At 43.8% G+C, this 13,239-nt stretch overlaps 1 protein-coding gene across 1 annotated transcript in view; it reads right to left on the reverse strand.

Annotated features, from left to right (window-relative positions):
- Positions 1 to 1,741: 1,741 nt before the first annotated feature.
- The window catches only part of P3H2 (prolyl 3-hydroxylase 2), a 147,231-nt gene continuing 135,733 nt past the window's right edge, over positions 1,742 to 13,239 (reverse strand). The window contains exons 12-15 of the mRNA XM_045192071.3: positions 12,526 to 12,643; positions 11,540 to 11,615; positions 7,221 to 7,361; positions 1,742 to 2,746 (exon numbers count right to left, since the gene is read on the reverse strand). Of these exons, the coding sequence (XP_045048006.2) occupies positions 2,654 to 2,746; positions 7,221 to 7,361; positions 11,540 to 11,615; positions 12,526 to 12,643 (428 nt within the window). The 3' untranslated portion in view covers positions 1,742 to 2,653. The remainder of the gene's footprint in view (positions 2,747 to 7,220; positions 7,362 to 11,539; positions 11,616 to 12,525; positions 12,644 to 13,239) is intronic.

A 13,239-nucleotide genomic window follows, 5' to 3' on the forward strand; every position in this document is an offset into this window, starting at 1 on the left:
ACAAGGGCTGCAGAGTCACATGACAAGTGACAGTTTCCCAAGAGCTATAAATGGAGAGTCCTAGAGTTGAAGTCCTAACAATTGGGCTGAGTAGCCTGGGCTTCCTCAAGCACATGCAGTACTGGGGAGTGAGTTAGAAAAGGCAGCCCTCTGGACAGGCACGGCTCTGCAGGTCCACAGCCTGGGGAGCAAGCACCACCTTTGCCGAAAACCAAAAGGCAGCCCTTCGTCTAGTGGGTGCTGACCTGAGCCAAGATTCCCTCGCCACAAGCCCCCTGGGCCAGGCATTCTCGCATCACTCAAAGTCTGTAACCGGGGAGTGAGTCATCCCCGGTTCTGATTTCTGAGCCGATGGAACTGGACAGTGATTTCAATGGCCTTCTTCACACCTCCAGTTCTGAAAGCCACAAAACTTCCAGTGGGCTCCTGGAATTAGCACACAGACTGTAATTTTTGAGCTCAAGTTTTAAAATTCATCTGATGACACTCCCTAGCTATTTGAATGAAAATATGTATATGGTTTGATGTGGAACAGATTAAAAACATAAATGCTTTACTGTATATGTGATGTCTCAGGTGTAAAACAATATTGGTAACCCACCAAACAGGAATAACTCCTCCGTTGTTGGTAAAAGGCACAAGATATGATCGACCAAAAGGACACTGATGGAGGCCTTCACCCGCTTTCTGTGGGGCTGAATGTCAGAATCAGTGCCAAAGCCCCTGCCTCTCCCGGGGCTCCTGGAGCACCCAGGAAGTGGGACTGCAAGAAGCCAAAGGCTGTTTTCTTTGTTGATGCCTTGTTGCCAGAAAACAGAAATTAGATCCTTGCCCAGATCTTCCTATCAGCAGATCTGAGTGCCAGCAAACACTTCTCAGCCAGACAGCAAACAAATAGCAATCTACTTTTTCAAAGCTCAGGAACTTTTATAGCCTTAAAATTGGGCTTAACATTTTAAACCCACATGTACCTATAATGAACCCATTCACAAGTCTCAAAATGTTTGTAGAAGTTACTGTGGTTGTATTTGTGAATAAATCCCAAGTCAGCTTGGTTTTTGTTTTTTATTGCTTTGTTTTGGACAGAGAGCAAGAGGGAGGGCTTTTGGAAGCCAGCACAACCCATTATGTCACCCACAGAGGAGACCAAAGCCCAGAAAGGAAGAGAGCGACTCCAGGTCACACAGCAGGCATATTTGATGGGGCTGGGACTATAATCTAATGCTCTGCCCTCTCTCCCACGATGAAAACACAACTAGAAGGTTGGGTGGAAAACAGCTCGTAAATCACCGTGACTCATGTTTTCAGTCTCAAAGGATGAGTGCTCTTACCACTAACATGATGCTAAGTGGCAGAAAGTAAATATGATATTTAGGAGAATGTTTGACGTGCTGCTTTTCGGAAAGGCTACGACCTCTACCACTGCCTGGCGCAGAGGCAGGTGGTGTCCCACTGGCTAGGATAGCGGTGCCTTTAGGCTAGAACAGCCTCAGCCCCAAGCCAAATGATGACTTCGCAGTGTCTTCCTTAGACGTGTCCCACGGACCAGGCGCCATCTGCGTGAACACCTGTTTGCCAACCATTTCTGTTTCTCCAAAAGCAGATGTCCCCCCTTCCTTGCAGCCCCAGAACATGTGCCAGGAAAACTAGTCATGGCCCAGTTTTGCCCCTGTGTTGTCCCACAGAACCACTACCCCGGGGAAACTCAAACATTTGGGAGAAGGAAAACAAATGCCAGGTATTAAATTAAGGCTCCCTTTATTAAACAAATCAGACACAAGAACAAGTCCACATGCTGGACAGCAGCAAAGAGGAGGGGCCACAAAACTCTGTGCAGATGAAGACTGAAATCCACCACAAGTCCATTTTTCTTCGGAGCAGAATGCTCCTTCTCACCCGTGGCCTCCACTCTCAGATGATGGGCCCAACTCAGGATTCAAGATTTTCTTCTTCAAAGTCAGTGCGGTGAGGAGCCATTGAAGCCCCCAAACAACCTTTTTAGTGACACAACTCCCAGGCGTCTTTTCTGTAGCACTGTGGAGGGTGAATCGAAGCTTCCAGTGTAAGTGTGCTCTCTGGTGAAAATTCCAGAGCCAACAACTCCATCAAGGCCCTGGAAGGGCTGGGGCGCTCCATCTTCTGTAGTACTCATCAGAGCGGTTCCTGCTCAGCACCTGGGGACCCTCCACCCAGTGATACGGCAGGCACCGCAGACTCAAACTCACGGCCATCAGCACCGCGAGAGGAGGTGGCAGAAAGGCTCAGAGCCAGAAAGGCCTTGTGAGACCCAATCACGCACTAGCTTTAGAACAACAGCATGCGTGGGAGCGTAGTTTTGCCCAAAACGGATTTACTCTTTCACTCTTTCTGCTTGAGCTTTTGGGTCTGCAGCCAATGCAGACAGAGTGTGTGTGTGTGTGTGTGTGTGTGTGTTGGGGAGCGGGTGACTGAGTTGTGAGAGATGAATGAGCTGATGAAAAACCACGACAGACAGACAAAGTGAGGCAAAGCAAGCAAGCATCCTTAGGAACAGAAGGGAGATACGGTGACTCGTATTAACCTGTTAATTTATACCACGGCTCTGTACAAAAATAAAAAGGTTCTCATAAGATTAACAATTTAAATAAATATCTGATAGAACACTTTCTCACTTTCATAGCTCATCTCTCGGGTTAATATGCAGTGCATGCTTCCCTTGTTCTTCTTGATCCAGGATTGCTATCACTTCATCAGCCTGTATTCGCTCCTGCAAAAAAGGCAATTGGCACATTTTTGTCATAAGCATCACAATCAGTCCCAGTGGCAGATGCTTCCCAAACACTTCCAGGCATCCATCTGTACGTAGAATGAGCGCTAAATCCAGTTAAGGATTGAACCTCACCTCATCCCATCCCTACACAAGTGCCTTCTCCTGACACTTCCCTGTGTCCTAAGCAATTGCTTTCCAAGATCTCTCTATTGCCAAGAAGTCTCATATATTCAACTGCTCACTACCCGTTCTATGTTGTGGTCCTATAGACGTTTCCAAGTCAGTTTCCAGTTCAGTCTTCCAGCTGAATTCACCATTTTCTTCCACTCTGTTCCTTTTCACAAATCTCTTCTCCCACGGAAGACCACCACTGCTCAAACCCTTGCCCCTAACAGCCTGACCTTGGTGTCCGGGATCAGATTAATCACCTAGTTCTTTCTGTTCTACTTCCTGTGTCTGTCCCTTTCTTTTCAGTGCACATTACTGTTGCCTTAGCTTAGGCCAGGACTTCTCAACCTTGGCACCACTGACACTTTGGACCAGATAATTCTTTGTTACATGAGGGCTGTCCTGTGCATTGTAGGATGTCTAGCAGCAACCCTGGCCAGTAACACCTCCCTGAAAGTTGTGACCACCAAAAATGTCTCTGGACATTGTCAAATGTACCATAGGAGGAAAACAGCTTCTGCTTGAAAACCAAGGGTTTAGACTGTCGTCATCTCTCAACTCAACTGCTACAGCAGCTTCCAAATTGAGCTGTTCCACACCTCACTCCCACATGGTTCTAATGGACACCCCCCTGCCCCACAGTTAACTGGTCACTTTCCCTGTAACTTTCCTGCTCACTGCCCACAACCCTGACGTGCATTCCTATTGCTTCCAGTCTTCTTGATGTGCTTATGAGGAGCTATTTACACCATTCTCTCTTTTTCGGCTCACCTGTCCCCTCTCACCTCATCTTACACTCCAACTTCCTAACTCACCTCAAGGTCTCTGAATCCAGCACTCTCAGAAGAAGTCCCCAGTTCTAGTCTAGGTTAAATGCCCCTCCAGATGTTCCCATTATATCCTGTGTTTTTTCTCACCCCTTACAGCAATCAATCAGCAGGCCCAGTTGATCTATCTTCAACAGCATCTCAAACTTTCCCCAGTTTTTCATCTTCTAGCTAACTAATTTAGTCTGCAACATGTTAGCTAAAGTCATTCTGTTACCCTTTCAAATCCTGTAACTCTCCAGGACTGGGGGGAGACCAGGTGAGTAGGGCACATAGCTTCCCCCGCCCCACACGCTCAGTTAGAGTACAGTTCACGTTCCCTAGCCGGCCTGTGGGGTCTGAACTCTGCCTCCTTTCACACTACTCTCCAGCTTGCTCAATACGTTTCAGCCACACTGGCTTCCTCTGTTTCCTGACCGCCCTAAAGCTCCCTCCTGTCCCTGGGCCTTTCTCACATGTTCTCTGCCTAGAATTCTCTTCCCGAGGCCTTTATTGTACATAGGGCTTGACTTCTTGTCATTCAGGTGGCAACTCCAGTGTCTCCAGTCCGGAGGGCCCTCAGTGCGCCTCGCCTTCCTTCACACTCTCCCACCAGTTCCCTTCTCCTCTTGCCCACACACCACCTCTCACTATCTGAGACTCTCAATTATTTACTTTTACTTATTTGTTGTCTGTCTTCTTCCACTAGAAGGAGAGTGCCATGCACACAGGGCATCCTGTCATTTTCGGTCACGGCTGTATTTCCAGTGGGCAGAAAAGCTGTTGACATTGAGCAAGGCCTCCATTCTATGTGATGGATGAGTGTAAAGTGAACAAAGGACGTGCTCTGTCTACACTCTCTCTCCCTAAGGAAGCTGTGCTCATCCTCTGAGACTCATGTCAAACCTCATCTCCTCCATAAAGCCTTTCCGAGTTTCCTGTTTATACCCGCTACACACCATGCCTTTGCCTCTAAGAGTTCTTACCAAACTATGCCTTGTGTTTTAATTACTCAGGTGTCTGGCTTAACACTCCACTTTGACTTTAAGCTCCTTGAAAAGAGGGGTTATGTCTTACCTGGTTCTTATCCCCTACAGGTAGTCCCCGGCACAATGCCTCACACAGTATGCTATGAAAATAACTATTTTGCAACTTGAAAACAAAGCCCCTTTTATTCAAGTGCTTGCAATGGAAAATGATGTTGATCTAAAGACAACTAGAAGGACCAATTATACTAAACAACAGAAATCTGAATTGCTGTTGTAATGTCCGTGTACAATGCCTGCCTAACAAACTGATGTTCACACAAAACTTCCCCCCTGGACCGCCACAGACCCCTGCAGCTGGTCTCGCCTGAAGGGAAAGAAGTTCAAGAGCTGGAACTCCATATGCAAGGGACTGAAGCTCCCAATATTGGGCACCTTTAAGAGTTTATGGTGTGAAATACTCCTTAAGAATTTTAAATGCCTTTAAAATAACCTATAACACGCATGGAAATTGCCAGCTCTGCTGATTTATTCATAGGTTGACTTTGTTTGCTCAGGGATTCAAACCGAGAAGAGGCAGCTAATTTGGGGACTTTCTAACTTTGCTGAACATTAGAATCACCTGGAGAACTTTGAAAACTCCCAATGCCCAGGCCACACCCCATATCAATTAAACCAGAATGTCTGGGGGCGGGAGCCTGGTGTCAGTGGTTTGGAAAGTTCCCCAGGTGATTCCATGTGGATCAAAGTCTGGGAATCACATCGCAGGCTGAATTTTCTAGTAGCAGTTGTGAGTCTCTGGTCATTTTGGTCTCTGACCACTAGATGTCGCTACTGCCCAGCCTGGAGACAATTCCCAGTACTTGTCCTTCAGAGGAGGGGCGTTTGCACTGATGTTTACTGGTTAAGGGAGGAAAGAGAACTTTTTTTGTGTTCGTTTATTTTGGTAGAAAGTATATTGGAAGAGAGGGTTAAGGTACTAAGTAATAAACAGATTAACCCTTTGTGGCATTGAACACTACAAGAAAATAGCAAGGCGATTTTTTAACCAGTTGTCTTCACTGTCTGCTCAGTTATCTAGGTTCCTTAGTACAGAGTGCTGTGGGGGCATCGGACGTGGAGAAGCACAGGAAAGCAAGGAGTTACAGATGAAGGAGATTGCTTGGGACTCTCAGCAGTTCTCAGAAGTCTCTGTGCTCTGCTCCTTCAGTCAGGACCTTTTCTTCCTCTTTCTGGGCCTCGCTGTCATCTTCTCTTTTAGGACCGTGCTTTGATATGCCTTTTTTGATTCTGGAACAGAACTTACACTGCCGTCTTCTCACCGTCCATTTCCTTGTGGACTCTGGGAGCGCCTCCTGGTCAGGGACGACGCTTTGTTCCCCGCAACCCCCGGGCCTGCCTAGCAGAGTTTCCCAGGCACAGCAGGGGCTCTGCTGCAAACATTTGGTAATTGTAGGAAAGAATGCTCAGGGGATGTGTGAGTTAGGTTTGATGGTAAAAGTATATGAGAACCTGGATTAATTTTAAACAGTTTCTAATCCAATTCGATTCAGGAATTTAGGAATCCAAAGAGGAAAACTGGATGGAGTGTCATTTTAAAGACTAGAATTCCTTAGCTTCATCAACACTTGGGGCTGGAGGAGACTTTCAAGTTATCCAGTTGAGGCCTTGCTATGAAGTTTCCACTTTGATTTTTGCATTCCATGCCAAGCACTTGCTGAGCCTTTGACTGGAGCCAGTAGTGACGAAGAGCTCACTACTTCCAAAGCAGACAATTCCACCAAACAGTAGTGATGATTGATAAGTTATTCTTGATGTTGAGCCCCAATTTTTCTTCTAGGGAATTCTATCCTTCGGTCTTAATCCACTCCTCTGCAGCCTCACAGGTAGAGACTGTAACCTCTACCCAAGGGCAAGATCATGGTCTCCTATTCAGGCTAAATTGTCCTCAGCTACTTCCCATATAATCAGAACACTATGTTACTACTTAAGATTTAATTTAATCGTAATACATAATAATGAATTTTCAGGTTCCCTGATCTTTTGTACATGTTTCATAAATTAGTGCTGCTTTTAATGATTTGTTGAGAAAACAAATAATTCTTCCTAGTAACCCATAGAAAGTGGTTCCTTTCTCCTGATGCTACAGTTTTTTAATAAAGGTCAAGGCTAATTAAGGACCGCCAACTACTACTCAAGTATTGACTTCTGCAAACATTCCCTTGTTAGAGCCCATGTGATTAAGAATTGCCTTCATAGTCCCTCTTCTCTCCCACATCCTCACACTACAAACATTAGATATCAGGAAATTTATTTGTTCTTGAGTAAAAAACAGTGTCAGAAACAAGAGAGAAAGGGTTCTATAAAAGCTATAAAATGTTTTTTGTCCGTTTGTTTTCCATGATCTATGAAGCATTATGAATCAACGTAATAGGACTTTTCAGATAAATCAGTTTATGAAGCGGGTCTGTGGGGCATCTAATTGGCTTTCTGGGTGGGCCAGAAACTCACCAGTTCTCTGTAAAGTGGGTCCAGGGTAAACCACAGGGCCACGGCACACCTCTGGCCTCTGGTGACTGCCTTCACCCCATGCGGGTTCTCGCCTCCAGATGAGAAGCTGATCATTCGTCCACACTTTGGTTTGATGGAGGCCTGAGAAAAAAGTGAAAATTAAGACTCTCAATTCCTATGTCACAAGCATCTCTACAACCCCCATTCTTTATCCTTCTGCAGGATTATTTGGGTCAAATTTTGAATCAACGAATAATGGAATCCTGAGGTTGAAGAAGACATAGATTATTTCCATACCCTCATCTGGAAAACAAAATTAAAGTCAAAATAACATCTAACTCAGATCATGACATTATCCAGGTAAAATGACTGGCACAGTCGTGGCAGGAAGTGGCTGCTCAATACATGCTGCGTTGGTAGCTGCCTACCCCACGAAGCCAAGGCTCTCCCCTCTACTTTACTTCTCCGACTTTGGCACTAACACGGCATCTGGCCTGCGTAGATGTGCGTTCACTATCCGTGAGTGACAAAAACAAATTAAGTGGACACCTAGAGTGCTGGAAAATTTTTATTATTGATCCAGATTTTGGTTCCACAGGTGTATGTACCCTTTCTAATTCCTTAAACATATATTCAGGGTTTATGAACTTTTCATAATACAAAGATTTTTAAAAGTCAAGTCTAATCCCATATGACCATTGAATTCCTGTTATAATATTCCTGCCCAGTGATTTTTAGCCAATGCTTTAACACCTCCAGTCCTGAGAACACACTGCCTCTTGGGGTGACCCAACTGCATGGTGTCCAGGGCTCTGAAATGATTGACAGTCCTCCCAAACTTGCGCATCATTCAGGTGGAGCTGTTCAGGAACGTTTAGGTAGAGGAGGATAGGAGGGAAGAGATGTGGCTGGGGCGGCCCTGAGCCAGGACATTAGATCAAACAAGCAGACTTTCCAAATCGAGCAAGCTCAAGTTGGAACGGATGTGGGCCTTGGTTACATGTTAAAAGAAATGTCTAAATGTAAGTAAATTTTCCTTTCTTGGGAAACAGACACTTGACTCATTCCATAGTAGAGCTTGGAAAAGTAAAAGCAAAAAAGTGGTACCAACCATCCTTTTTGGTAATATGGGCCCATTCTAACTAGCTAGTTTCTGAATCGATTTAGATGCCCTTTAGAAGACGCCTTGGTTTCCTTTACCATAAAATGGGAAGGCTAAGTATTTTCAAAGACAGTCTCAGGAAAAATATTCGGGAAGTTGCCTGAAGTCCTTGGCTGCCTCTTAGCATAAGTACTCCCAGGCTGTGTGACCGACATGTGGAAGGCTGGAATTGAAAGTAGGTGGAGGAATCAAAAAGTCTGAGACCCAGGCAGGTGTGAGTGTGTGTGTGTGTGTGTGTGTGTGTGTGTTAAAGGAAAGAGCAGATAAGTCAGTTCCTGGTTATTCTTCTATTCACAGTAACTGAGGAGGAGTGAGTTGTCACTAGAGAGTTGCTTTTGTTTAGTAGCTTCACTGAGGGGACTTTTCTGATGTAAACGTAGGGAGTTCAGTAGTTCCTGGTGGCCTCCATATCAATCTGACTTAGCCTTTCTAACAAAGGACTTTGCTGTGCATTCCACATAAAACAGCAAAAAGATGAACAATAATTGACACATACGACATAGGATGGGAAAGCCTTCCTGTGCACATGGCTTTAGGAACTCGTTTCAAGTTTTCTTGCTGCTCGTTCCCTGGTGCTGGTCGGGACTCAGCCACACGCTGGTGCGGTCGCTTCTGTGTGATTACTGAACCATGGCAACAGCACCTGACAACACTAAAGAAAGGGCAGGGGCACGATGGATGAAACTGGAAGAATGGAAAGCGTTTTCACATGTGAAGACCTTTGGAAAAGTGTAGGAAAAGAAGCTATCAACTGCTTGAAGTGGGTGCAATTGATTACAGGTGTCTAATCAATCAGGGCCCGTAGGACTAATCTGACCCTACAGACGGCCTCCCCTGTTACCTATCAGGTGCGAGGAGGCGGGAACAAGCCCCACTGCTGACGTGGCTTCGACAGGAAATCTGTCCTCTGATGCAGACAGATGACACGCTCACGAACACAGCTCCACAGTGATTTTAATTTTTCATGAAGCAAATGGAACTCATTACATTTTATCTTTTGGAAACTTGCACAGAGAAACCCAAATCCCTAAATACCCATGTTTCACAAATAAATGCTGCTGTTGAAATAATCCATGGAGCTTCCAAGTGTGCTTTTCGTCCAATGGATGATGAAACATCAGATAAGCCTTTGTGTTACACTTTTCTTGAATAAATGTAACTGTTCAGTTAATTAAATAATTTCCAGATTTTTCAGAAACAAAGGATCTGGAAGATTTTACCTCCTTATGTAGCCTCAGACTGGGCTCTTCCCCTGCTTCCTCTGTCCCTCCAGAGTCAAAGAAGGGAATGCTGAAAAGGAAAACTACCCCTTTCTCTTTGTCATGGAGACTAGTTACCTAGGAATTTCATTATCCAAACAGTGCCCTGAGAACACTACCACATAAATTAATCAGAAATAGAAATAATCTGGGAAAGTAAATCTCCCAACTTGGAGCTTCTGAATAAAAACAGTGTGGTGATTAGGGATGGGGGTTGGGGACTGTAGAAGAGGATAAAGGGGGGATAAATGGTGATGGAACGAGACCTGACTTGGGGTGGTGAACACACAATACAATATACAGATGATGTATTATAGAATTGTACACACGAGAAGCCTATATAATTTTTAAACCAATATAACCCCAATAAATCCAATAACAATCTTTTAAATATAAAAATAAAATCCCTCAATACAAGAAAAAGAATTCCAGTTAACTCGCACTCAACATTTGTGAATTATTGATTGCTTCATACATAGTATTCCAGGCATCAATTACTTTCAAACACTGAGCATTTCCAAATTTGGCCACTAGGTGGAGTAGAAGCAAAGAAATATTTTTAAGCACCTGTCTGAATTTCCCACTGAGCCAAGACGCAAGCATTTTTGAATCTCAGTTTCCGTGTTAGCAGAGCTCAGAAATCAAATCCTTTCTGCCCAGAGGCTCTTCTTTGAAAAGTGAATATATTTTGTATAGCGACTTTAAATTCCAACCCACGCCACCAGTCTTAATCTAACTACTCCCATGTTAGTATTTAAGGTTTTTACCAAAACGTATAGGCATCATAGCGTTTTAAATACACACTGTTGTATTAAAATGTATAGAATGTTTTTTCTTCATTATAACAATTTTAATCAGAATCTCCATATGTCTCCTCTTCTATAGTAACATAGAGTTTTTGAATATCATCTGCTTACATTCCAGTGGTATGTCATGAATAACATATGGCTATTTCACTGTTAAGAAAAGATGCAAAAATATAAGGAGAAAACCAGGACACTAAGAAAATGTTGTGGAAATAGCTTCTATAATACAAAATCTTGAAGTTTATTACATGCATCTCCCAACTATTTAGATTTTGTATGGAGGAAAGAGGTATCTCCTAATCTATTTAGGATTCGATTATCTCCTCCACAGGAAAACCTGCCTTTCTACCCTAAGTATCCCCTTTGGATTAAAGACCAGAGGATGCTCCACAGGCTGGTTTCCAAAGGCACCAGTTTGCTTAGAAAGATGGTGGCTGAATTTAACTTTTGATTTTTACCTATGAAGCTATGTTTAGAATCTCATCCAAAACATGTCATGTGAACACACACACACGAACTTACGTGTATGTGAATGTGTACATAACTATTTTCAGGGTCTCACTTGCAGTCACAATCATGCACACACACCCACACATTCACACACATCTACATACACACATGCACACACATGAACACATACATGCTAACTTTGAGAACGAGAGGTCTGGAGGCCAAGGACCAATCCAAACATGTGCAATCCTAGGTGACTTGAAAGCCACTCTGCAGAGTCGTTTGACTTGTCCTAGGGCTCGGTGGCTTAGGGATTAGTGTTTTTATGTTTCCACCAGATTATCTGACACACAGTCAGAAGACTTAGGTTCTAGTTCCAAGTCTAACTGAACTAGCTATAGGAGGATTAGCGAACGCTTAATACTTCTGGTCTTTAATTTACCCATCTTTAAGATGATTTAAGAGATTTTTATTGGTGGTTTCACTTCTTCCCTTTTATGATGTATAAATTTACTGAGGCTCTTTGCACCTCTTGAATTCTCGAGCCCAGGAATATTTGAAATCCGACAGTCTCAGTCCTTAGAAAGTGGCAAGACTGAGATAACAGATACTAAATAAATGTGCAAGAGTAGGTTTACGTACAGTCACAGTCTTGGCATCCATTTCAGTGAATATGAATTCCCCTCCTTCGAAGTCGTCATTCATGTACAGCAGAGCACTGTAAGAAGAATGGGGACTTATTTGTACTCTCACATGGTGACAGCAAATGACCACAGAACACTGAAGACTGGTGATGAACTGACCAGCATGATCAGTAAGTTTCCTTTGAACTAGACCTTGAAATAAGCGTCCCCCTAACCCTCAAGAGTAAGATCACATACAGTTTGGATCATATTCTTGAAGTATTTATTTCTCTTATGTTACATTTTTAATAATAGTTTACAGCTTATTTTGCACTTGACTTCCTTCGAAGAATACCTAACTGGGTTTAATGTAGCCCTTTGAACTTGCCCCCACTACTTACAACTCTCTTCTTCCCCGTCATACAAATAACTAAGCAATGTATTTTTTCCCTAACTAGCTGCAGAGATCCAAGGGGTGTAGCCTAGCCTTGCAGATAGGGGGCGCTCAATAACTGTTTCTGTATAGAGGGAGCCGGAATACTTATCACACACTATCATCTACACCTGCCGACTCAGACTCCTGACTCTTCCCTTTACACACTCAAATATCGTTCAATCAGAGAAAACACTTTCCCTCCTGAGTTTCCAGTTCCTAGTGTATAAAATGCAGACATAGATAAGTGATGTGGTAAGATTCCTATGTGTAAAAGATATGTTTTAGTCAAAGCTAAGTGATCATAAAAAGTATATATAAAAACTTTACATTAAAACAAAATGGACATTTTGTGGAATAGGAGACAAAAAACACGCATGGATTTTTAAGATAAAAATATGAGATGATGAAGTCACTTCTCAGTTGTGACAGCGGCTTCAGAAGATCATTTGAGAATCTCTGCTTTGTAGAGATGAATGTGGTAACAAGCAAAAAGGTCTGCTTTCTATAGTCCAAGGGTTTTTGATAACTGTTGGGCAAGAGCCTGGCATTGAAGCAGGTGCGGGCTGTACCTATAGTCCCGGAACGTGTAAGCAGGAGGCTCCTTCCAGCATTCATTGGCCTCTGGATCCAACAGGCAATTGTCAGCATGGATGGGGTGACTGAGGTCATTTCTTCTATCCTGTTGACCTGCCAGGACAGGGACAGGGGAGAGTGAGAGAAGGAGGGCACTGACCTCCAACAGCAGCCCTTGTGCCGTTGCAAATTGGAGGAGACAGAAAGCCCAGCAAAACAGATGAAAGGACCCTGGGCAAGCAGTCAAGAGACTCCGGCCCCACTTTGCTATGAGCTTGTTGTAAAACTGTGAGCAAGCCACACCTGCTGCTTCAGCTATAAAAGTTACTGATACAAATAGACATATAGACATTCCATGCATTTCATGGGTTGTAGTTCATGTGGAGCAGTAATAGCAGGATGAAATGAAAATGTAAAAAAAAATTAGGTCTGAGTTAGCTGAGACTTTCCCAAGTGTCAAAGTCCCTCCCTGTGACATTATCTGTCCCCTCCTAGTCAGGAGGGTAGAGAAGAGAAGATCTAGGGAAGAAATGATGACAGCAGGGAGTAACGGGGGCAGGTCTCTGGCTTTTTAAGAACATTTATTTCAACTATTCCTTCTCCATTACCACTGGATGCTGTGGGTGGAAGAGGACACTGCAAGTCCCAGGTTCCTAGTGCCCTAAGGCAGAAAAGCATTTTTCTGTGTAACTTTAGAAAGTAGAAATTGA

This window comes from Desmodus rotundus, chromosome 2 (assembly GCF_022682495.2).
Source record: "Desmodus rotundus isolate HL8 chromosome 2, HLdesRot8A.1, whole genome shotgun sequence".
NCBI lineage: Eukaryota > Metazoa > Chordata > Mammalia > Chiroptera > Phyllostomidae > Desmodus > Desmodus rotundus.